This window comes from Neomonachus schauinslandi, chromosome 11, assembly GCF_002201575.2.
Source record: "Neomonachus schauinslandi chromosome 11, ASM220157v2, whole genome shotgun sequence".
Taxonomy (NCBI): Eukaryota; Metazoa; Chordata; class Mammalia; order Carnivora; family Phocidae; genus Neomonachus; species Neomonachus schauinslandi.
In genome coordinates this window covers 43,057,946-43,085,094 of record NC_058413.1, presented here as the reverse complement: position 1 = coordinate 43,085,094, position 27,149 = coordinate 43,057,946, and the positions used below count along the sequence as shown (strand labels likewise).

The window sequence follows — 27,149 nt, the reverse complement described above, 5'->3', positions numbered from 1 at the left end:
CAGTGAAATTGTCATTCCATTGCTGCTGATGGACTCAATTGGAACAATAGGGTGTAATTGCTGATATGTTCACAAACATGGGCTGATATATCAAGAATTTTTCACTATTACTCTCCATTTGCTTGTTATATAGAGTGTCAGATGCGGCTCAATATTAATTTCTGTGGGAGAGGAAAACCTCTTACCATGTTATATTAGTCAAGATACAGGTTAAGCTCGTGTTTCAAAGAGACCCCAAAATACAGTGTTTTAAATAAGAGGTAAATGGGAAGTCTAAGATGATGGACAGCTTTGCCTCACAGGGTCAACCAGGAACCCAGCTTCCCTCTGTTGTGTTGCTTTGCCAATCCCCTAGCACTCTGTTGCCCAGCAGGCGGCCAAGAGTTACAGCACCTGAAATGTAGCTGGTCCAAATCGAGATGTGCTCTGAGTGTTAAGTATGCACTGGTTGTTGAAAAATCGGGATGAAAGAAAAATAAACTTCTCAATAATTTTTTATATTGATTGCATATGGAAGTGATAATTGTATATATTAGGTTAAATAAAGCACAGTGTTAAAATTAATTTTACTTGTTTTACACTTATCCCTACTGGATACTTGTTAACCAATACAATGCATTTCACCTGCCTTGAGCTTATTTCTGCTGGACAGCGCTGTTGTGGGGTGTTCTCATCAGAATGGTTACAGCCGTGTCACTACAAACACATCTGGGTTCTAGTCACAGGCAGCTTTCTTTTTCATCATGTGACCCAGAATGGTGCTCAGCGCTTCCCAACACACTCCACTGGTAAGAATTTAGTGACTTCACTACACCTAGCTGCAAGGGAGCCTGGGAACATTTAACTGGGCAGCCACATGCCCAGCTAAAACTTGGGGAAAGGATTTGTTGTTGTTGTTTTCCAAAAGGATGAAGGTGAAAATGGATTTAAAGGGCTAATAGCTATCTCTGCCACATGTTTTAATACATAGTCGTATAAAAATACAGTATTTCAAATCCTCTCACTCAGTGAAATGTATCTAGATGGTCTTCTCAACAGCATGTGAAGTTGATATAATTGCTAAATGAGTCCATAGGGGAAGAAGTGTTGCTGTGTGTGTGTGTGTGTGTGGTGTTGATAGGTTTCATACTGAGAAGAAAAAAAAGGGGCCAATATGTCAGAGTGGCCTGTTCTGTCTCGCCCTCTCCCTCAATAAAGGAGGAAGCTATAACGAAAGAAAGGAATGAAGGAGGAAGTGGGTAAAACAAGAAAATGAGAGAGAAAAGAGGAAGAGAAAGAAGTGGAGGAGGAGGAAGAAAAAAGGGAGAGGGAGGAAGAAGGAGGAGGAGGAGAAGGGGAAAGAAACTGAAAGAGAAGAAACAAAAGCTCATTGGGTGGAGTATATATTCAGAGTGAAAATGAAAGACAATTTGAGGAGACTGGTGTCCCATCTTACTTGAGAGTTAGGTTCAAGAGGCACTATGGAAAGCAAAGATCCCATAGGTCAGAATTATTCCTTAAAAATCCTTTCAAATTGTACGTCAACAACATGGGCACTAGATTCAATGTAGCCTTATTTGTGTCCCCTTCCAGACAGTTCTGTTAGTGGGGAATAGAAACAAACCAACATTTCTCAGTAAGTCCAGCACTTCTAATTGTCTGTCCACCATTGAAAGGGACCAATGCTCCCTCAATTGAGTGACAGGAAAAACAAGCGATTTGCTGGTCCTCAACCACTGACGTGACAGGTACAAAATACTGACTCTGAAGGAGTGAGGGAACGAGAGTCTCCTCTCAGGCACACTCAAGCAAGTGCATGCATTGAATGGAGTGGCAAGTGGCCCAAACTATCAAAGGTGTTCTTTCCTCTGTTTTTCTTCGGACAGCATACCGTTGTGTGTGATGATGTCTTAGGCACCTACAATATCAGCGAGCTCACCCCGCCACATAACGCTTTGCACATGGCTGGCCAGCTCTTACTGGTATACATTTCCCACTTTTACAGGGTATCTTGGCTGGGCTGGAGTTGAGGCTAGGATGGGAAGGGTAAGGAGTTAGGTGACATCACCAGATGTCCTTGTGAGCTCTACATAGACAAGGCTTCTAACTTTCACAGAATATTCAAAACTTCCATGAAAGATTCCGGAAAACTTAAATGCATCTACAGATTAACTGAGACCCAGAAGACCCATGGGCAGTAACTCAAACCCTATCTACAGTTGTGGCTCAGATATTTGCAAATATGCCTCATGGACTTTGTGAGACAACAGGAGAGCAGGGAAGGACTCCAAGCATAAGCCACCATGTGTGGGGGATAGGGGTGTGAGAAGATGGGCAGACTTGGACCAGGTCATAAAAACTGGATGGTGATTCTAGGTGCTATAGGAAGCTCTTAGGATCCTCCTTCTTGTCCTCCCCTCCTCCTTTTCTCTTTCTCCTTTTCATCCTTCTTCATTTTCTTTCCTTCCTTTTCTTTCTCTCTGCAGCTGCAACACTACCCTTTGAATTTTCCAAACACACCAAGCTCATTCCTACCCCAGGGTCGTTGTACATGCTCTTCCCCATGACTAGAATGGTCATGCCCACATCTTCATATGGCTTGCCCCTTGTCTTTTAAGTTTCAGCTCAGATTTTATCCCTTTGAAGAGGCTTCTCTGACCACCAATTTATGTTTCCCATTACTTTGGCCTGATTTTATTTTCATCATAGCCCATAATCACTCTCTGAAATTATCTTGTGCATCATCTACCTCCTCAAGCTAGAATATGAGCTTTATGAGAGCAAGGACTGTTTCTTTCTTATTTGCCATTTATTTCTAGCACCCAGAACAGTTTGTGGACATAACAGGCATTAAATCATTATTCTTGGGGAAAAAAAAATGAAGAATCCTGGTGTGAGATCTCCCTCTAAGAGAGCTAGATGGGAGAAAGAGAAAGCGTTTCTCTCTCAGCCAGAGAAGTGAGACCAGGGTTGGGGACCAACAGCAGGGAGGGACCTCCAGGTGATGGCAGCAGAGAGAAAGGATGTCCCTTGCCCTGGGGGCATTGGCTGGGGGTGAGGGCAGGCAGATGGCTGGGTCCCAGGTGAAGACTGTTGGGAGGAAGGAGATTGGCATGCTGGAAAGTTGGGTCATTGATGGTTCAGAGGTGAAGAGCAGAAGGACAGCAAGCCAAAGAGCAAACGGAAGGGGCTCCCAGCCTCAGACACTGGTTCTGATTGAATGAAGAAGAAGGCAGAGAGAATTGTTGATCCATCAAACCTAGACACCAGTTATTAAGTGAATTTCCCTGGAATCAGCACTTGGCGGGGTCATTTGTGTGGTTTCCAAACCTAGCTATGCATCAGAATCACTTGAAAGTTAAGCAAACAAACAAACAAACCATAGCTTCACTGGACCCACCCCAAACAAAGGGCTGGATTCCAGAAATCTATTATCTGTCCTTTTTTTTTTTTTTAAAATAGAGAGGGAGACAGAAGTGGGGCAGAGCGAGAGGGAGAGAGAGAATCCTAAGCAGGCTCCACACCCAGCACAGAACCCAATGTGGGGCTCCATATGGGGCTCGATCTCATAACCCTGAGATCATGACCTGAGCTGAAATCAAGAGTCGGACGCTTACCCAACTGAGCCACCCAGGCGTGCCCCCCCCTTTTTCTTTTAAAACAAGATGGGGAGACACAAGGAGAAGGTGGCCAAAAGGTGGTCACTTTTCTATAAGCATGCTTCCCCATCACAGCCTCTCCCAGCCCCACCGCAGCCTCCCATGCTCCACATACGTTAGCACTGCTCACACCACTGCCCTATCCTGTTGCAGTGAGACACGAGTAGAGTGGCCAGTAGAATGTCCTCGAAGCTGGAATGATAGCAGCTTTCCCCTGCCTCAGCTGTGGAGTGCTGGGGAGAGAAGAATCGTGAGCTTCCTTTAGGCAACAACACTCTCAAACTGGCAGAGCCTGAGCTGGTTGTACTTTTCTCTTGCCAACATTTCCTTTCCATGCAACTTCCACTCATTGGTCCAGGTTCTGTTCTTTGGAGACGAGTAAATAAGGTCTCCCCTTGACCATATGTCAGCCCTTGGGGTGTTTGTGGAGAAATACCTACTCTGACATCTCTTCTGACAAAATGCCCCCTTTCTTCAGCCTTCTTTCGAGGATGCTGTTTCTTGTCCCCTTGCACTTTGTACTCCAGATGTGCTCTGATAGGGATGGAACACGGGAAAGGATTATCTCCCTTGTCCTGAACGCTGTGTTGGTGTTAGGCTTGCCAGGTCTTGTGTTTGGTCTTTTGGCAGCTGTGCTGTACTCTGGGATCATGCTGAGCTCGTAGCCAGCAAAAATTCCTGTGAACTGCTGGGAAGGCTTGCTTCCCTTCTCTCCCTATACTGGTGCGACTGGTTCTTGAACCTAAGAGTCCTCCTGACTTAGTCTTCATCTTCCTCAGACTTAATCTAGCAGGTTTGGGCCCATCCCTATGGCTGTCAGCCACTCATGAATCTGGATTCTGTCACTGAGTATGTAGCCACATAATCTAATTTTGGATTATCTACAATTTTGATAAGCAGTCTTAGAAATCTTTATTGAAGCTGGTAAGAATAGTTGAGCAGGTCAGGGCTCCTTTGACATCCCTTGAGTTTTTCCGTCAAGTTGACATCTAGTTAATGGTTTTAAAGTCGATACTTATGTTCCAACTGCCACCTTCCTGGTCAGCCATTTCAGTTTAGCCACAAATACTGTCTCCCTAGCCTGCTAAGGAATCATATAGTCTAGGCAGAATTATTGTCTTTCTTTGTTTCAAAATTAGTGAAGGCTCTTTCCAGGCAACATGACAGGAACAAAGTCAACCAAAGTAAAGCAAAAAGAGAATTATTGAGTCCCATATTTGGAAAATCTAGGGGTGGGTCTGGCTTCAGGTATAAATGGATCTGGGAACCCAAAAGGGTTCTCTCCTGCCTCTCTCCTTTCCACCCCTTCCTTCTACCTTGTCTGTCTCACTCTTCCCATCCTTTATCTCTTGGCTGTGTTTCTATCTGTTGTCCTCATTTTTCTTACTACAGATAAACTTTCTCCAAATAACAAGGAGGATAGCTGCCAAAAACCGTGAATGAAAATCCTTTCAGTTAGTTCTGTAACTAAAAGAAAAGCCCTTGTCCCTTTGACTCCCAAATGGGAAAATCTCAGAGAAGGATTCTGATTGGTCCATCTTGGGTCATAAACCCAGGTGACTGGGATGTGGAGAGAGACTAAATTTGGGTCACAGTCCTTCTGTGACATTATGTTTCAGGAGGGAGATCATCCAGCCCCAAAGATCGTCCAAGTAGAGGAAGAAGTGAGGCTCCTGGACAGTGTGCAGCCCTTGGCGCTACCTGCCCTCACTCATGTTCCCAGCTACATTCTCTTGGCTGACACATCTCCAAGTCCCCAGGAGCTTTCTTCCCACCCATCCCTCTTCCTGTCCACATAATGGTCAGCTCAGGACTCATTCATCTGGCTCCCAGCTATCCCATGAAGAGGTAGCATGTGGGGGAAAGAATGAGCTTCTATTGAGCTGTTGCAATGTGCTTCGTATACATTTTCTCCTTTAATCCTTACAACAAACTCATGATAGATGATAATGATGATCCCTATTTTATAGAAGAGAATGATTTATTTGTAAGACATCTTATTAGTTTAACATTTATATATACTTACTATTACAAATATTAATTCATTACTTGTCATAATAACAGTATGAGATAAATACTCTTACTGCCATTTTACAGTAGATTAGAGACTGAGAGCATGAGAGGTTAAGTAACTTGCCCAAGGTTACATATAGTAAACAGGGGAGATTTGAACCCAGTCTTGTTAGCTACATCCATTATAGAAAAACAGTTTTTGATTTTTAGATATGTGTGCTATTTCATTTGGAATGGGAGATGTTTCATCTCTGGCTGGGAATGCCGGAGCACTGGCTAAAGAAGACCATCCAGGGGAATAGGGCAAGCCACCCCACCATACACACTTGCTCGCCTTTGGATTTTAAGCCCTGTCTTCCCATCTGTCAACACATCACCAGTATCTTTGGCCTAATACTGGCTCAACTGTTGTGCCAGTTTCTAAGTGAACATGTGAGTTGCAGCTTCCTGGTGCTCTGAACGTCATGCAGAGCAGGGAGGGGACCACTGTGGCTTGTGGACTGCTTCAGCACCCTTTGTAAGCCCCCTGTTGCAAGTTAAGGCAGAAGTTAAAGTTCCCCGTAGTTGATGTATGGGACAAGAAGACTGGGGCATCTCAGTAACATTTAGCAGGTGGATGGCAGATGCTGGCCGTGTGATAGAGCTGGTTCAAGATCCTTTCACTGAGGTTGGAGCTAGGGAGTCTGAAACCCAAAGGTGGAGTGGGGAGCATGATGGTACTGGATGAGCTCCCGTGAGGGTGATAGGCACAACAGATGAATTGGGTAACAGCTCATCAGAGTTTGTGTTAGATGGTTGATACACTGACATATGAAGGACCCAGAAAACTATTTGGGAACTGGGGTTTGCATATGGCCAGTGTATCCAAGGATAGGGAGAACTCAACCTTGTGTAGAGATTTAAGGCCAGACTCCAATGTGAAACATTGGTCCTCATACAAGCAAGGCAGGCCAGAGAGGCCCTTGCCACTGGTTTTTAGGGAAGGGCTATTATTCAGTAATCATGGAACTTCCAGCCTCATCTTCCTAAAATATAAATCTGAATATGACGTTCCCTAACTCAAACCCCCCAGGACCCCCTCATCACCTCCAGGGTGGTATCCCAAGGCTTTGAAGGCTTTGAAGTTTCTGCCCCGTGTTCACCTTCTTCCCTGGACCTCTTAGCATACTCTCCCTCCCAGCTTGCATTTTATGAAATACAGAATTGCTTCTGGTTTCCAAAGTCAAGACTGGCTCATCATGCCTTTCCCTCTACCTGGAGTGCTGTTAGTCCTCTCGTCTACTGGACAAACTCCTATTCCTCATTCAACTTGGAGTTCAAATGCCACTGCCTCCTTGAAGCCTCCTCTGACTCCCACCTTAGACCCAGATGCTCCTTCCTCTAGGATCCCAGAGCACTTTGTTCCTACCTCCAGAACACCCATCATATGTTATAAAAAATATCTGCAGATGTGTCTTTTCTTCCCAGCTCTTAGATTATATGCTTCTAGAGGGAGAGGCCATGTCTTTTCTCTGTGTCTCCAGGGGCAGAGCACTGGGCTGGCACAGACAAATGCTCAGTAACAAAAGGATGAGGGAGGCTGACATACTGCACATGGTAACCCAGGGGAACTTTGAAGGAGGGACCAGAGCAGGAGGAAGCAAACTATGCACTGAAGACAAATGAACACTTTTTCATTCATTCATTTAATGAGTCCTTATTGAGCATACACTGTGTGTTAAAAGGCACACTAAATGCTAAAAATACAGTGCAGCTTAAGACAGACTTGGTCCCTGCCTTCATGGAGCTTACAGGTTATTAGGGGAGACCAGTATTTAACATATAACTTACAAATAAGTATGTACTTAAAATTGGGTGAGAGGAATTCTGAAAAAGGGAAGGAGTGTTGAAAGGGTATATGGTGTGTGGGGCTGAGGGGCTGAGGGGACCTCACAGGACACCCTATATTGGGTGTGAGCTGTAGGAAGACTTTGTTCATTATAAGTGCTTACCCAGATCTCCCCATAACCTGGACTTTGAGGATCGTCCCCAAATCCTGTGAGGATTACCCCCACTGCAGTCCTCTCAGTGAGCCTTCATTAGCGCCCCCTAGAGTTTTTCTTTGGTGGTTCAATGATTGTCCCTGAGGACCAGCTTTTTGAAAACCATTGTCGGTTAATCAGCCTGCTGAGCATCATGATCTTTATCATCATAATCATCACCTTCGTCATCATCTTCTTCAGCCCCAACGTCACCAGCACTCCCACCAGCGTCCATTACAGGTCTTGAATCCTTTTATGCCAGGCTCTGTGATAAATGTTTATTTAATCCTCTCCACATTCCTACAAGGAAGGCAATATCATTAACTTCTTTTTTAAAAATGAGGGAACAGGGAAGTGAAATAACTTGCCAGTGGTCATATAATTAATAAATGATAGCTCTAGAATGCTCATCCGACATCTTTGCTCTCAACCAGTTCCCTGGATGTGCTCACAGGATGGCTCTGAATGGACCTTTTTTTGTTTTTGTTTTTAAATCCTTCATAAGCATTTTTTCTTGAATTTCTTGGGTCTCTTAATGGCCTCTCTTGGGAGGCACTTGGGAGGCGTCATTAGAGAGAAGATTCTATTATTTATTGCCGAGCTGTCATCTTCAGTTATTACTGGGACTCAGAACATACTACACTCTTTCAGGAAAGAGTCATATAATGGGGCTCTCTGGAGGGATCGGATCTCCTGTCTTCCTTCAGATTATACTGTGTACTACCGTCATCACCAGCGATAATTAGGGATCAAAGCCCCACACTGAGTTCAGCCTCCAGAGCCTCCATCTTGTGGGTTGTATTCAGTGAGGTAGAGTATGCCCTCAGTGTTTTCGAACCGACAGGAATGCAGCACTCTGGGAAGCTGAGTTTATGGTTAGCCCTTTAAGTGCACTACCCAGATGTACAAAAAGGTGAATATTTATCATTCAGAAACATTACTTAATAATATTTTTATCAAAATATAACTTACCAGTGGGAAAGTTCACAAATCACAAAGCTTAGTGAATTATCACATGTTGAATACACTCATGCAACCGGTCCCCAGATTGTGAAACAGAACATGATCAGCATTCCAGAGGCATCCCTTGTGCCCCTCCAGATCACTTCTCACTCCACTTTGCCACATGTGTAACTGCTGTCCTCACCTCTGGCATCATAGATTAGTCTGTTTTTGAACTTTATATATATCTTGAGTGAAAGAAGACACACAGCTTTTGTATTATTTTGTGTGTCTTCTTTCACTTGATTATGTTTATGAGGTTCATTCCTGTAGTATGTAGTAGTAATTCCTTCATTTTCATGACTACGGTGCATTCAATTATACAAATATGCCATAACTTACATATCCATCCTACTGATGATGGACATTGAGTGTTTCCATTTGGGTGCCAATACAAACAATGTTACTATGAATCTTCTGACAGGTGTTGTGTGGTACTCATCTGTATGCATCCCTGTTGATTTAGGTGGCATTACTGGATCATAGGGTATGTATGTGTTCAGCCTCAGTAAATACTGCCAAAGACTTTTCCATTGAAAATTGCTTGTTTTCGGTTCACCAGTGTGTGAAAGTTCCAGTTAACGTTTGATATTGTTAATCCTTTTACGTTTAGTCAATCTGGTAGAAATGCAGTAATTTTTATCTCCCTGTTCACTAACAAGGTTGAGTGTCTTTTCATATGCTTTTTGGCCATTTGGGCACCTTCTTTTATGAAGTATTAGTTCATGTGTTTTGCCTATTTTTCTCTATTGGGTTGTCTATCTTTTTCTTATTGATCTGAAAGAGTTTTTATATGCTTTGGATTAAAGTCAATTGTGGTTAAATGCGTTGCAAATATCTTCTTCCACACTCTGCCGTACTTGTTCCTAATGGTGTCTTTTCTTGAGCAAAATTTTTATATCATCCCACTTATGTATCTTCTCCTTTATTGTCAGTTTTTTTTTTTTTAATGTCCTGTTTAAAAGTCTTTCTGACTCCAAGGTCATTCATATTTTATCCTCGGCCAACTTCTGAAAGCTTTGTTGTTTTGTTCTTCACATTTAGCTCTACCATCTGTGTGAAGTTTATTTTGTGTATGATGTGTAAGACCAAGATTCACCTGTTTCTACCTAGTTGACCAGTTGCCCCAGCAGCTCTGTTGAAGATAATTGTCTTTTCCCCCAACTGCTCTGCAGTACATCCTTAATCATACATCAAGTTTCCAGGTACTTGTGGAACTTTTTCTGGATCCCAAACTATACAATTGGCCTTTTTTCCTTTCCTTGCTAGAATACACTGGCTGAACTTCTATAGCTGCATAAGTCTTGATACGTGGTAGTACAAGCCCACCAACTTTTCACTTCTAGAGATTGCCTTGGGTATTCTTGACCCTTTGCCTTTTCATATACATTTTAGAATCAACCTGTCATTTCACAAAAAAAACATGATGGCAATTTAATTTAGATTGCACTAAATCTATAAATCAATTTGAGAAGAACTGACATCTTTATAATACTGAGTTCACTAGTCCATGAACACAATTCAGTAAACTTAATTGCACATCAACTCTGTGCTAATCACTGTGCTGAGCCTAGATGTGGTTCTTGCTTTTGAAGGACTTGAACGAATAGGTAAACAAACACTTATCCACAAAATGCAATGTGATAATCTCATCACTGATAATAAGAGCTAATATTTATTAAGTGCCTATTATATTCCAGGCAGGATTTTAAGAACTTTACGTGTGTTAATTCATTTACGCTTCACACTGATACTTGGAGGTAAGTGCTGTTATTATGCCCACCTATAGGGGTTTTTTTTAATTGAAGTGCAGTTGACATACAATATTATATTAGTTTCAGGTGTACAACATAGTGATTCAACATTTCTTTGCATTACAAAGCAATCACCGTGATAAATCTAGCTACTATCTGTTGCCACACAAAGTTTTTACAATATCATTCACTATATTCCCTATGCTGTATGTGGCATCTCCATGTCTTATTTATTGTATAACTGGAAGTTTATACCTTTCAATCTTCTTCCCCTATTTCACCCATCCCCCCATTCCCCTCCCGTCTGACAACCACTGGATTATTCTCTGTAACCATGAGTCTGTTTCTGTTTTCTTTTGTTAGTTCATTTGCCAACCCTACTCTAAGGCTGTCAGGCTGTCCCTCAGAGATCTCAGCTCTTTCTTCTGACATCATACTCATCATTTTCTGCTGGCCACTGTTGAGCACCATACTTTCCTGACTCTATTTTACTGTGCTTTTTCTCTCACCCTTTCTTCCTTGCTAGGAAGATCTATCTGACCTTTTCTAGACATCAGTAGCCTATCAGAATGCTCTATTACTTTTGTGGGATGAACTGACCAATTAGAGCATGAGATTTGCAATCTTTGTGTCTCAAAGTCCTTCCCTGAGATGTCGTTATGACCACTGCTGCCTTATCTAACACGGTTGTTTTAGTTTTTAGGGCTTGGGGGTCCTTTATGTTTAGGACTGAAACTAGAAGACTAGAATATCCTTCCCTGACAAGGGGTTGCTTATCAGAATCACATAAATGTTATATGTTAAATGAACTGATTTTTAAAATTTCAAAACTTAACCCTTGTGGAATACCCATACTATGCCAAATATACTCACTATGTACCATTCTGTGTGGAATGTTCAGCTGGGGAGGGAGTCTGGCCCTAAGTCTGCCTCTGGATGGTCTGACTACCTTGGGGTGTCTGTTGACCTCTCTGTGTCTTTGTCTCCTGTCTGTGAAAATAGAAGGCTGGAATGGAGGATTCTTGGGATAGGCTTGAGGCTCTAATAGTCTATAATTCCATGTTTAAAGGCCAGAATCTTAGCACTTTGATCCACACAGTAATTTAAATCTCAACTTATGTAAATATCAAGAAACCTGAATTGAGCATTTATTAGATGTCAGGCTCTGTGCTAGGTGCTAGGGATACAAAGAGAATTAAAATGAGTTCCTCTCCAGCATAACTCACAGTCCAGTGGAGAAGGCAGGTAAAAAGAGAATTGCAATGCAGTGCCAAAATTGCAATAAAGGATTTCCATCTCGGGAAATTGGGGATACAAAGGAAGGAATGACCATTATTGCTAAGAAGGCCCTTGAGCTAGATTTCCATGAAAACATAGTTATCTGGGTAGATGTGAGAAGGAAGAGTATAATGTAGATTCATAACTCCAGCTGCTGTAATATAAGTTTATTTCCAGTTCATGCAAAGTACAATATGGATGTTTCTGGTCAGTGGGTGATTCTCTATGTAGTTATTCAGAAACCCAGGTTCCTCCCATCTTGTGGCTCCACCACTTCTCCCAGGACACCAGAGTCTTCTGCTGGATCCCCTGCATTCTGCAGCCATAGGTGGGAAAGGAAGAGTGGAGGATCCTGTGGAAAGTTTGTGTGGGCCAGGCAGGAAGTGGTAAGCATCATGTCTGTCTGTGCTTTCCCTTGGCAGAAAGAGGGTGCAAACAGACCTAACTTCAAGGGAGGCTGGGAATGTGGTCTAGCTGAGAGCCCACAAGAAAGAGGAAGTATGGTTTGGAAAACACACAGCAGTCTCTCCCCGCCAAAGGACTTCCTAAGGGAGTTTCTGCTGTGAGAGGCTAGATTTTTCTTGGACCAGTCTAATGGAAGTGTAACATTAGATAGCTGTCAAGACAGGGGTTGCTGACCAGGGACTATCTTTATCAAATTGTGGATACTAGGACAGAGCTCACCGAACCTTTGTTGGTTCAGGGAGGCCCAACTGAGATCCTAGCTGAGGCATTTCGCAAGCTCTGAAATGTAAGGGGGAGCAGGGTAGAGGGCAACAGTTCACAACTCTCAAAGGGATGGGGCTTTTCCGCCGTCCGCAGTCCCTCCGACCCACAGGCCTGGCGTATTGATGGAGAACTCGCAAACATCCGTTTGTCAGATGGAAGCCAGCTAATTCCTGTGCTCTTAATTTGCTTTCCTCTCTCTCCACAGTAACGCTTTCAGCTGCCCCTCCCTCCTACTTCAGAGGATTCACCTTAATTGCCCTCAAAGAGAACAGAGAGGGTGATAAGGAAGAAGACCACGCTGGGACCTTCCAGGTAAGACCCCTCTGGGATCTTCCGTGGCCCTCATGCCCTCGTGGGTGGAAGCCAGGTGGAAGGTGCACATACTGAGGAGCTTGAGTGACAGAAGAGACCCAAGTGCCTGAGGTGGCTTCTCGGGTACTTCCCTTGACCACAGGCAGGGTGGGTCAGGTCCATTAGAAAGACGCAAAATGGAGTAGGCACCAAATGCCTGAAGGCCTTCAGGTCCAGCCAGCAGGCAGGGCTATTCTCTGGGCTCACAGTGCCTGCAGACAGCAGACAGCCCAGCACCGTGGGAGCACTCGGAGCCCTGGCGGGCCCGGCTGTTTTTCCTGAGAGCCGTTTCGTGACTGACTGGCCATTCTCAAGTGTAAATGGAATGAGAGCTTAGGATGGCCAGACTGGAAGGAATACGAAGCATAGGAAAAGGACTATTAAGGGAATGAAGAGATTGATTTATGAGAGGAGATTAAAAGAATTAAACATGCTTTGCTTGGCTAAATGAACAGGGCTGAGTGTGAGAGGTGGTAATGGTCTTTAAATGTCAGTCCTCACAGAACAACCTCCTCCAGGGGAGGCTGCGTTTGACTTTGTACAAAAGGGCACAGCAAGACGAAAGTGGGTCAAGAGAAGAAAGAGAATCACAAAGGCAAGGGCCCTGACAGTGAGTCATATTTCACCATGGAATATCCTTCCAAGGGAAATGGCGGGAACATCATCCTCTTTCAGAGGTTTAGAAAAAAGGCCGTCCAGTCGTCAGAACATGTCCCAGAAGGATTGGGGCCATCCTAGGAGGAGGCCTGGCCAAATTGGCTGTAACCATTTCTCATCTTAAATTTCCATTGTTCTAGAATCCGTTTTTTATCTGCCATTTGCAAACTGAGAAGAAAAAAAAAAAAACCTCAAAAGTACTTACACCCATAGTTAACTGCCTGGGACTCTGGTGCAATTGTGGGTGCCACCGAGGACCCTGCCCCAAAATATCTTCCCCGTCCAAAGACATCTTTTTTTTTTTTTTAATAGTCAGTTACTTCTTTTTTTTTTTTTTAAAGATTTTATTTATTTATTTGTGAGAGAGAATGAGAGAGAGAGAGCACATGAGAGGGGGCAGGGTCAGAGGGAGAAGCAGACTCCCTGCCGAGCAGGGAGCCCGATGCGGGACTCGATCCAGGGACTCCAGGATCATGACCTGAGCCGAAGGCAGTCGCTTAACCAACTGAGCCACCCAGGCGCCCCCAAAGACATCTTTTAATCTTTTGTAGCCAGGTTGTAATTTTGAATCCCATGTTTTAAAAAATGTCCATTGTTTAGGCTTCTGGGCCTCTAGCCTAGTGTTAATTCCATGCTCATTGTAATGTCCTTCAGTGTACTTAGGTAGCAGGAACTTTCTTGGCATATATCTGAAGACGTTACCCAATTATAATATAGTTATAATACTAACGATGCCCAATATTTATTGGGTTCTGACCATATGCCAGGCATTAGGTTAAGTTCTTTAGCTTATTTTGGTTTATCTTATCTTAATCTAATTAGTATAACTCATCTCACTTTGATTCTCCAAACAACCAAGTAGATAGGAACTAGTATTCCTATTTTATGGATCAGGAAATTGAAACTAGCAAGATTAAATCATTGGCTTTAACAGCTAGTAAATAGTAAGGCCAGGTTCCTCCACCAGGTGTCTGATTCCAGAGACTAAATTGTTCAACCTCTGAATAGTACTGAATAAGCTCCTGGCACGAGTGTGTTTGGACAGTGTGTTGGTAAGGTTGTCATCATAACAAAAGGGAGATTCATGCATGAATTCAGCCCACAAAGCATTGAGATATATTCCCCTGGTCCCTGTTGTGCTAATTTACCTGGAGGTGTAGATGATTTTTCAGATTCAGGCAGCTGAGAGATCTGCGTGCCTGAGTGTCTGGAGGGGTAAAGTTCTATGAAGAGAAGAGGTAGAGGGTTGGATGGGGGATGTGTGACCTTAATTTTCACCCAAACAAAATATATCTGCTCTAAAATGTTGCTTAGAGATATATGCTCAAAAGAGTTGAAATCAGGGTTCAAACAGGTATTTGTACCCCCATGTTCATAGTAGCACTGTTCACAGTAGCCAAAAGGTGTAAACAACCCAAGCATCCATTGGTGCAGGAATGGATAAACAAACATGGTGTATACATACAGTGCAATATGAATTCTTAAAAAGGAAGGGAATTCTGACACATGCTACAGCATAGATGAACTTTGAAGACACTGTGTGAAGTGAAACAAGCCAGTCACAAAAGGACACATGCTGTATGATTCCACTTACGTGAGGGACCAAGAGTAGTCAAATGCAGAGAAACAGAAAGTTCAATGGTAGCTGCCAGGGGATGCATGGGAGGAGGGAATAGGGAATCGTTGATGAACAGGTATAGAGTTTCAGTTTGGAAGATGACAAAACATTCTGGAGGGGGACAGGAGTGATGACTGCATGAAAATGTGAATGTACTTGATGTCACTGAACTGTGCACTTAAAACATTAGAATGGTCAATTTTATATATATTCTACCACACACACACACACACACACACACACAAACGATGCCTGAGTTAGGCTTAATGGGGACATGATGTGGAGTTAGGCATGAGGAGTTATGTGGCTTCTTTCTTTGAAGGCTATTCTGTTTTAATTTGATACATTGATAGTCCTCTCCACCTCACTGTCGTTTCTACTCCCCTAAATCTTGGTCCTTTCAATTGATGGGTGAATACAGGGCCCAGCTCACAGTGGGGAGTGAGCAGATGTTTATTGAATGAATAAATGAACACATTATTCTTTCCACTAGTGTCCATTGCTCAGTCATATTTGGAATTTTCCAGAACTCTTATCTCTTTACACATCTTTCCTTCTTCCTTTTTTTGGAGCTTTGGACATCCTTTCATGTTACATCACTATGGTTCTCCGAGTGTGGTCCCTGGACTAGCAGCCTCAGCACCATCTGGGCACTTGTTAGAAATAAAAAATCTCAAAACCCACCCAGACCGACTGAATGAGAAACTCTGAGGGTGGGGGTCTCCACGACCTGTGCTTTAACAAGCCTCAGGGTGAACCTGAGTTTGCTGGAGTGTCTGCTGGAGTTTGAGAACCAGTGTTGAAATGAGACCTGGATCCAGCCCATCTGACAAGAACAACATATGTGTCTGCTCCCTCATAGTCTCGCTGCTTCCCCCAGCCCTGGAGGAATCAAAGTGGGAAACAGATACGAAAAACACCGAGCAGACAGTAATAATGCTTCTGTGCCAGATAGTGTTCTAAGTGGTTTATATGTTTTTTTTAAAGATTTTTATTTATTTGACAGAGACACAGTGGTCATTTATTAACTGATTTAATCCTCAGAGCAATGCAATGAGATAGGCATCGTTGTCCTGTTTTTCACAGATGAGGGAATTGCGACACAGAGCAATTAAGCAACTTTCTTAAGACCACTCGGCTCTGAGTGATAAAGCTGAGATTCAGACTCAGCCAGTCGGCTCCAGATCCCTGCTCCCAACCACGATCTACACTGTCTCTCAGTGTGTCCGTGTGAAGTGAAAACGTGAGGGTCTACTATGACTTTTTTATGGCGGAAGTCTCTGTGCCGAGGGCTTTATATGCATTATCCTCCTTAGTTCTCACAGCAACCCTGTGAGGTCAGTGTTGTTACCCCCATTTCCCAGAGGATGGAACAGAGTCTCCAAGGTGCTAAGTAAACTGACCAAAGTATCCAACATCTACATGGGGGAAAGGGGCCAAACCGTGTGCCAGTGATGTCCTCATACTTCCTGTCCCCCCCACCCCCTGCCTCGCCCTTGTGCGTTAAATGCACACTTCACTTTGGTTCCCCTTGTCTCAGAGGTCAGAGAGGGAGAATCACGGCCCATCCGTCTTCCCTCTCCTGCTTTAGACACCAGGGTCTCTGTACGTGCCCCTCCCACTCTAGCCTACACGTCTTTTCTCTGTCTACCAAAGCTGTCATCTTCGTTTATTCCTGAGCATTTATGGAGCGTCTCCTGCATGCCAGGCCCTGAGGTAGGCCCTGGGGGTAACGGCAGTGAGAAAAGCAGACACAGTCCTGCCCCCCTGCAGCTGACGGTGTCCTCCCTGGAACCGTACCTTACGTTTACCTCCGCCGCCAGCTGGCAGCGAGTCGGCGGCGGGAACACGAGCGGGTGACCAGAAACTACAAACGCCCTGGTGATTTTAAAAACATACCCGGAGTGGTTAACAAATCTTTAGATCTACTTCTTCGTTAACATCCTCACTCCAAAGACAACAATTTTGAGGACTTCACAACAGCAACGAAATTGTCCTATTCTTTAAATCTGGTCAAAGATTACATTCTTAGTTCTAAAAAGTGGCTCTGAGAGTGGGTGATTTTGCTTCTACATGAGTGAGCCCTTACACAGGGCGCACAGACTCACCGGGTACAAACAAATGTCAATTTTAATGCCCCTTTAGACTCGGCAGGGTGGGAATGGGGTGGCTGGGTACAGGGCCGCCCTCTCACCAGGTGGCAGAAGGCCCAGGAAGAAGGGGGCGGGCTGCTCCTCGGCTTCCCACAGCGGGTCCAGCATGGCAGCCTGCGCCAACTAGGGTATCTGTCTCTGGCTGCCAGAAGGGAGAGACATGGGACCCTCTCTTTGATGAGTGAGCTGGGTGTACTTATGGTTAATTGAAAGTGACAAGGAATGCAGGGTATGGACTGTCTGCACAAAGGCAACCCACTAATCCTTAAAATTGTATTGCTAAAACCCAGTTGCTCCCTGGAATGCTCACGGCCCAGCCAACTGTCCAGCTCATTCTCCCACTTCCTTCAGGTCTCTGCTCAGATGTCCCTTTCTCAGGGAGGCCATCTGGATCACCCTATTTGAAACTTCCTCCCCGCTCCTCCTTCATTTCCTGGGCTGGACTTCCTAGCCTTCTTCCCCACTTAATTTTTGTCTTGTTGCCTTTTTGGCACATGATGTGCCATTTTACTTGTCAACTTGAGTGTTCTCTGCCCCCTTCCATTAAATTATAAGCTCCATGAGACAGGGATTTTTATTTGTCTTGTTTGCTGCCGTATCCCAACTGTGCCCCACATGGAGTAGGCACTCAAATATTTATTTTTTATTTATTTATTTATTTTTTAAAGATTTTATTTATTTATTTGAGAGAGAGAGAATGAGAGACAGAGAGCATGAGAGGGGGGAGGGTCAGAGGGAGAAGCAGACTCCCTGCCGAGCAGGGAGCCCGATGCGGGACTCGATCCCGGGACTCCAGGATCATGACCTGAGCCGAAGGCAGTCACTTAACCAACTGAGTCACCCAGGCGCCCAGCACTCAAATATTTATTGACAAAATATTAAGCTGCTCATTTATAATACCATCCTTTATTTTTTTTAAGGCCCGTATATGCATCAACCAGCTTAGGTAATAGTCTGCCAATCAAAGGAAGAAAGCCTCATTTATAAAGGGTTGTTTGCCTGAGAAGATCCCCTATCAATACCATACAAACAAGTATCTTTTTAATAACTAATTATTCCATATTCTTAATCACCTGTGTCTAACCTGTTTTCATTTTTTTCTTCATTAATAATCTGTATTAGCATCTAGTGGGTCCTGAGCTATGTGAGAAGCTCAAAGAGGTTTAGACACACTTTTCTAAAAATAAAATGCCATTGCAAGCCTGTTCTTAGGAATTTTCTTAGTTTATAGGAAAAATTTCTCTTGTTATAGCCACCTAAGCTTAATCATGCCCCTTAAAAGGTACTAGGATTTTTCAATCTGTGATTCACTGTTATAAATAATGGAGTAAAAACATCTTTTGCATATGGGTTTGGTAATATTTTGCTAGAATAGATTCCCATAACTATAATTGCAAATGCAAAGGATATGGACATTTTAATGTTTTTGATATGTATTGCAAAGGTGATTATAAAATTCCACTCAGCACTCCTTCCAACAACCTGATATGGGCATTTCATCGTGGTAACCACACCCAGTGACGTGAAGAGGACTATATATTCCCATGTCAGGACTAGGATTAGGGAAATCCCCAATCATAGATTTGGCATAGGTCAAGTTGATAGACCAGATCTAGCAAGATGAAAGTTAATGGAGGAACACAGAAAGCCGCCTATTTAGATCCAAATAACCAATTGAACGTATACAAAAAGAGATAGTTGAATTTATGGCAGCACATTAAACAAACAACAACAAAATACCTTAGGATTTTTAGTTGCCTTTAAGTTCAGAACGAGTCACCTATGAGATGAAAAACTAATGAGGTCTTAGGACACCTCATAGAAGCATAAACACAGGAGTTAGATTGTCTTATGGGATTCTTCATCCATCCTGAGAGAGCTTACAATATTCTCTCTCTATATAGACTACACCTTCCTAGTGAATGAATACTACAGTGTAAAATATAGTGTTTTCTTTCATTCGTTCATTCAGATAGTTCCTTAGCGTTCATAGCACTCTGTACTTTTCCTTCCGAGTGGTTTTTATAACTTAGAATTATGTATTTGTTTGTAGGATTATTTGTTCAATATTACTCTGCCCCTACCAAATTGTAGGGCAAAACCGTATCTGTTTTGCTCACTAGAATACTAACAATCAGCACCATACCTGGCACATGGTGGACACTCAGTAAATGCTGTCTCAGGTGAATTAGTGAAAGCACTAATTACCAGCGATGTGAAAGGCAACACGCTAGGCTCGGAGCATACTGAGATGGATAATTAAGGCCTGGCCCCTGATACCAGGAGGTCGAGATCTACCACAGAACTTCCCAACCCTGGTATGCTATGTACACTGGAGGATCCCAAGTGGGTTATAGGAACACCTAGATAGTTACTTCTTTAGATATTGGGGTAGTCTCCTTTGTTTACCCTAGGGAAGTTCTATCATTTCCTCCCTGTGACATTGCACATGTAGAAGAAGAGAGACTTGGATTTGTGGAAGCACATTAAGCAAGCAGATAAGAACTATATAGAAAGAACCATATTGCAACATCCTAGATGCTAGAATTGCTGCGTGTGTGCAGATAAGAAAACAGGCATCTTCAGGAAGTGAGGCGTGAGTGCTGATTTGGGAGGAGAGAAAGGACATTTGTAGAGGTGATTACTTTGAGTTGTCTCTTTGGGTGGTTGAAGCTTACAGGCGGACAAAGGGTGAAGATGAAGGGGATGTGTGAAGACTACTCTACACTCTACTCTTTCCTCAGACCTCTATTTTAAAACTTTCCCTATTTAATGTTTCACTATATCGTCTTTGATTAGTACAGAGAACCCAGCAAGGACACAGTAAGTTTTCTTACATGAATGAATGAATGAACAAATGAATGAATGAACTAGGGGATGAAAGACATGCTATGCCAACCTCTTCCCTTCAGGAACTCACTTGGTGTAAAATGCCTCTGTGGAGATGTGATTGTAAAAGAACCATCAAAAGAACACATTTTAAAAGCAATGACAATACCTCTTATTCGACCGTAGCTTGCTTTTTAAAAATTACCATCTAAAATCATTTGTAAGAAGAGTGAAAAGCAGCTTGCCTTGTGAATGCCTGGGGTAGACATTGGGTCCTCAGGCTTCCACAGCCCCAGTCTCTGGTGTCTGCTACCAGGAAGGACGAAAAGCACTTTCCTTCCAAGCAAGCAAGTCCTTAGTCTGAGAACCAGATGCTCTATGGGGACTGGAGCAACAGAGCACACCCTTGTTTTGTGTTGGAAAATACAGAAAAGAATAAATACAGAGAAGGATAAAGAAGAAATAAAAAATGTCATCTTACAGATAATCATTACTAACATTTGGGTACACTTCCTCCCAGATTTTAAATTATAGATGCATATATGTAGTTGTTCAACAAATATTGGGACCAAACTATATATAGGGTCTTATATCCTCTTTTATTTTTCATGAACATTATATTATGAGTATATTTCAATGCAATTAAACATTATTCCACTGCATGAATTTTAATGGCTTTATAATACTCCACTAATCCATTGAATTATAATTTATTCAACCATTCCTCTTGTTGGGCCAGATAGGTAGTTCCAGTTTTCCTTTTTATTTTTTTCTGTTTACTCCTAAAAAAGCCACTGCAATGAACACAACACATAAATCTTTGTTAGTATCTGCGAACTTTCCCTTATTATTAATTTCAAGAATTAAATTACAGGGTTAAACCAAAGCCTCTCTTTCTCTCTGCACACACACACACACACACACATATGCACACGTGTATGTATATATTAGCTCCTTTATTTCTAGAGGTGGTCATTTGGAATTTGACAGTGTTATTATGCTGCTGGGTTATTATGGGTTATTATGACAGAAGAAAGCATTCCTATTTCTAGGCTGATTTTCTTCTTCAAAAAGGACCATGGGTCCCATTATTCTTCCAATTCTAACTTAACTTTTCTATTTACAATATACACTGGGTGTGTAGAAAGAACATGGTTTTGGAGTCAGCAGACCTGGGCTCAAATTCTGCCTCTACCAGCTGGGTGAAGAAGTCACTTAATTTCTTTGAAATCTTAGTTCCTTCATCTATAAAATCGGGATGATAAAGGTTATTTTGAGAAGCGAAGGGGATAATTTATGTAAAATTCCCAACACAGTGCCGGGATGCAATGGACACTCAATCAATGTCTCTTCCTCCTGAGCCAGCAGCTCGGTGCCCTTTCCACATCTCTGTGGCCAGTGAATCACAAACCCCATCCCTCTGGAGGCGTGAGCAGACATCCCATCTGAGGTATAACCAATGCTCTATCTGTCCAACTCTACCAGTGAGGGGAGATCCCAGCTTGTCTAACTCTATCTTCATTGGCATATGATTCAGAAAGCTCTGAAGTAAAATGGAAAAACTTCAGTGTTGCTGGATCCAGGATACCCAGTAAATAAATGCAAAACTCTGGTTGGTGAGGGTGCTAGGTGGTTGGCGGGGCTCCATGACTGGCTTTGTGACCTCCTTGCACACAGCAGCTTCACTGAAAACGGGTTCAAATGATACTTTGACAAAGGCTGCACACGGGGGGAATGAACAGACAGAGGAGACCACAACTATCACCTCCAGGTACGAACTAGTCTAGTTGTTTGTTTAATTCTCTCCCTCTTAGCCGTAAGTTCCATGAGAATAGGACCGTCTGTTTCTTTCAGGCGAGGTAATACTAGAGTGAAATAGACATGTGACAAAGGGCACAGGGCCACAAATGGCCGTGGACTGGGATGGAAAAACGTGAGGACAAACTCTGTGCTATTTCATCTGTTCAGCATCTCGTGTAGCTCCGGGAGCAGAAGTGCGGGAAGGGCACACAGAAGTCGACTACTTGTCCTCTAAAAATCCTCTCAGGGTTGTTCCAGAGAGCACACAGGGTTTATCCTCACAGGTCCTTCCCGTGCCATCACCCCGACCCCCATGTCCTACTTCCATCCCCTTTGGAGTCTGGGCCCCTTCCCCATCTCTGAGCTCTCGCACGCTTGGCACCTCCCTTTATTCCGGTTCTTCACACCCTGTGGCCCTGATGTGTTAAATCCCTGTTCCCCTCCATGAGTCTGCAGACCGAAAGAAATCTGGGCTGTGGCCATCTCTGTATTCCCACGGCCTCCCAAAGACTTGGCACTCTGGCAAGTTGATAAATGTTTTCCAGATTGATGGATGACTTGCTGCTGGAATTTCTGGCCCTTCCCACTTGTTTGTGGGCATTAGTTGGTCTCACGCTTTCTTGCATGGGAACTAGTATTGTTTCCACATCTATCTTTCTAAAGGTCTGGAAATCATTTTTACATACATTGTAGAATTGTTTAGCAGACAATATATAACTGTTACTGCCCCCAAAGAACTTTTATCAGGTAGGTATTAAGTAGCTTAAAATGCCAGTAAGCACTGTGTAACCTTGCAATCCTCTCATTTTTATTGTTCACTTTTATTATTATTATTTTTAAAGATTTTATTTTGAAGTAATCTCTACACCCAACGTGGGGCTCAGACTCACAACCCCGTGATCAAGAGTCACATGATCTTCTGATGGAGCCAGCCAGGAGCCCCTATTTTCACTTTTACATTTTTTTTATTTTTTTTTTAATTGGAGTGTAGTTGACACACAATGTTTTATCAGTTTCAGGTGTACAACATAGTGATTTGATAACTCTATACATTATGCTGTGTTCACCACATCTGTCCCGATACAGCACTATTACAATACCATTGACTAAACCCAAGTGTCCATCAATAGATGAATAGCTAAAGAAGATGTGGTATACTTATACAATAGAATATTACTCACCCATAAAAAAGAGTGAGATCTTGCCATTTGCGACAACAAGGATGGACCTAGAGGGTATTATGCAAAGTGAAATAAGTCAGACAAAGACAATACCATATGATTTCACTTATATGTAGAATCTAAAAAAATAAAACAAACGGTGCCTGGCTGGCTCAGTCATTAAATGCCTGCCTTCGGCTCAGGTCATGATCCCAGGGTGCGGGGATTGAGCCCCACATTGGGCTCCCTGCTCGGCAGGAAGCCTGCTTCTCCCTCTCCCACTCCCCCTGCTTGTGTTCCCTCTCTCACTGTGTCTCTCTCTGTCAAGTAAAATCTTTAAAATAAGTAAATAAATAATAAAAAATAAAACAAACAAAAAACAGAAACAGACCCATAAATACAGAGAACAAACTGATGGTTGCCGGAGGGGAGGGGGGTAAGAGATTGGGTAAAATGGGTGAAGGGGAGTGGGAGGTACATGCTCCCACAGTTATGGAATGAATAAGTCATGGGGATGAAAGGTACAGTGTGGGGAATATAGTCAATGGTATTGTAGTAGTGTTATATGGTGACAGATGGGAGCTGCACTTGTGGTGAGGACGTCTAGAATTGTCAAATCACTTTGTTGTACACCTGAAACTAATGTAACAGTGTGTGTCAACTATGCTTCAATAAAAAATAATAACTAAAAAAAAAAAACACAATACCATTGACTATATTCCCTATGCTGCACCTTCCATCCCTGTGACTTATTCTTTCCATAATTGGAAGCTTGTATCTACCACTCTACTTCACCCATTTTGTCCAACAACCCTGCCCCCCCAGTACTCCCCTCTGGCAACCATCAGTTTGTTCTCTGTATTTATGGGTCTCTTTCTGCTTTTTGTTTATTCATTTGTTTTGTTTTCAGAGTCCACATATAAGGGAAATCATGTGGTATTTGTCTTTCTCTGTCTGACTTGGCATAATATCCTCTAGGTCTATGCATGTTATCACAAATGGCAAGATCTTATCCTTTTTTTTTTTTTTTTAAGGCTGAGCAATATTCCATTATATAGAGAGATGCCTCATCTTCTTTATCCATTCATATATCGATGGACACTTGGCTTACTTCCATATCTTGGCTATTGTAAATAATGCTGAAATAAATATAAGGGTGCATATATCTTTTCAAATTAGTGGGTTTTGTTTTGTTTTTCTTTTTCTTTTTTTTTAAAGATTTTATTTATTTATTTATTTGACAGAGATAGAGACAGCGAGAGAGGGAACACAAGCAGGGGGTGTGGGAGAGGGAGAGGCAGGCTTCCCGCAGAGCAGGGAGCCCAATGCGGGGCTCTATCCCAGGACCCTGGGATCATGACCTGACGCGAAGGCAGACGCTTCACGAATGAGCCACCCAGGCGCCCCGGTGGGTTTTGTTTTCTTTGGGTAAATACCCAGTAGTGGAATTCTATTTTTAATTTTTTGAGGAACCTCCATACTGTTTTTCCATAGTGGCTGCACCAATTTGCATTCCTGCCTTTGCACAAGGGGTTCCCTTTCTTCACATTCTCGCCAACATTTGTTATTTCTTATGTTTTTTTTTTTTTTAAGATTTTATTTATTTATTTGACAGAGAGAGACACAGCGAGAGAGGGAACACAAGCAGGGGGAGTGGGAGAGGGAGAAGCAGGCTTCCCGGGGAGCAGGGAGCCCAATGCGGGGCTCGATCCCAGAACCCTGGGATCCTGACCTGAGCTGAAGGCAGACGCTTAATGACTGAGCCACCCAGGTGCCCCATTTTCTTATCTTTTTGATTCTAGTCATTCTGACAGGTGTAAGGTAACATCCCATGGTCATTTGGATTTGCATTTCTCTGATGATGAATGATGTTGAATATCTTTCCATCTATATGTCTTCTCTGGAAAAATGTCTATTCAGGTCCTCTGCCCATTTTTAATCAGATTATTTGTTTTTTGATGTAGAGTTGTCTAAGTTCCTTATATATTTTGGTTATTAACCTTTAATCAGATATATCATTTACAAATATCTTCTCTCATTCAGTAGGTTGCCTTTTCATTTTGTTGATGGTTTCCTTTGCTGTACAAAATCTTTTTATTTTGATGTAGTCTCAATAGTTTACTTTTGCTTTTGTTTCTCTTGCCTTAGAAGACATATCTAGAAAAATGTTGCTAAGGCCAATGTTAAAGAAATGGCTGCCTGTGATTTCTTCTAGGAATTTTATGGTTTCATGTCTCACATTTAGGTCTTTAATCCATTTTGAGTTTAGTTTTGTGTATGGTGTTAGAACGTGGTCTAGTTTCATTCTTTTGTGTGTATCTGTCCAGTTTTACCAACACCATTTACTGAAGAGACTGTCCTTCCCCATTGTATATTCTTGCCTACTTCGTCATAGATTAATTGACCATGTAAGTGTGGGTTTATTTCTGGGCTCTCTGTTTTGTTGCATTGATCTACATGTCTATTTTTGTGCCAATACCATACTGTTTTGATTACTACAGCTTTGTAGCATATCTTAAAATCTAGAATTGTGATACCTCCAGTTTTGTTCTTTCTCAAGATTGCCTTGGCTATTCTTTTGTGGTTCCATACAAATTTTAGTATTTATTCTAGTTCTGTGAAAAATGCTGTTGGTATTTTGATAGGGATTGCATTGAATTTGAGGATTGCTTTGGATAGTATGGACATTTTCACAACATAAATTCTTCCAATCCATGAGCATGGAATATCTTTCCATTTGTTCATGTCCTCTTCAAAAGAATTTTTATCACATATGTATTAAGTAGCTTGAAAATGCCAGTAAGTCAGTGTGTGGCCTTGCAATCCCCTCATCTTTAAAATGAGAATAATCATTTTATTCTCCATTCCAGATCTAATTACTTTATGGGACAGATCTTAATTCTGGTGTTACAAACATTTAAACCATCTGTTTGCTTTTTAAAATAGAGTTCAATCCAAAGAGTGAATGGATCATAGTTTACTTAAACAGTAGCCTATTGTAGGAAATTTCAGTAAATTTTTAAAATATTAGAAAATTTTTTTATAAAGAAATCCTTTTTCATTTATTTATTCATTCCACAAATATTTGTTAAGTATTTATTAAGACTAGTAGGTACAAGGCATGTTCTAGGCTGTGAGAATATAGCTATGATCAAACAGACAAAAATTCCTGCCCTGTGGACATTACTTTTCTATATTTTAGATCATTTCCATGGGATAGAACCACAAGTTTCTGTATCAGATAGTTTTTAAGCTCTTGATGTGTATTATTATATCACTTTCTGTCACATCTGATCAAGTAGGAATTTGAGTAGGAGTTGATTCAGATCTTACTTTTAGAGAGGATATATAACCTTTGCCAAGTTACTTTGTCTTGGTGAACCCCCTTGGACACAAAGCTATCCCTCCCGTTGCCCCCACTGATACCTGATGTTCCATAGTTCTTTGTTTTGGGGAGACCAGAGTATTGGCTGGAAGGAGTTCCCATCCATTTACCGCCTGGTTACTAAACCACAACTTGCAAATCCCATTCTTGTGCAATTACCTTCTTGAAATAAAGTTCAAGACCTTAGATTTTTGCCCTAATACATTGCTTGTTCAACATGGCTCATCTCTCAGCATTTCAAGATTTTCTAGATTTGGCATCTTTTATCCAACATAGTTCATCACTGTCCTCACAGCTTTACATCATCTGCAGATTGAATGAGCCTTTATTTTCAGCTAAGCCACTGATGCGTGCTTCAGGGACTCTTCATTTCCTCTTCCCTCCACCCAGGATGCTCTTCCTCCAGGTATCCAAAAGGCTCTCTCCCTCACTTCTTTCAGGTTTCTGCTCATAGGTCATTTTTGTCAAAGAGTCCATTTCTGACCATATCTTATAAAACAATATCCCCATCACTCAATCCCATTTATCCTGCTTTGGTTCTCTTCTTTTCACTTGTCACCACCTGGCATGTTATAACTTGAGGGCTTATTCGCTATTTCTCCTCACTACAGTGTCTACTCCATGAAAGTAGGGGCACTGCTTTGTTCAGCACTATCACAGTGCCTGGCACATAGTAGGCATTTAATAAATAGCTGTCAGTTTCTTAGGTGTGCCTTCTTTCTTTCTTTCTTTCTTTCTTTCTTTCTTTCTTTCTTTCTTTC

At 42.3% G+C, this 27,149-nt stretch overlaps 1 protein-coding gene across 1 annotated transcript in view; it reads left to right on the top strand.

The window, feature by feature from the left end:
- The window catches only part of SPON1 (spondin 1), a 246,612-nt gene that overhangs the window by 5,006 nt on the left and 214,457 nt on the right, over positions 1 to 27,149 (top strand). Inside the window, exon 2 of the mRNA XM_021685787.1 lies at positions 12,641 to 12,747. Within this exon, the coding sequence (XP_021541462.1) occupies positions 12,641 to 12,747 (107 nt within the window). The remainder of the gene's footprint in view (positions 1 to 12,640; positions 12,748 to 27,149) is intronic.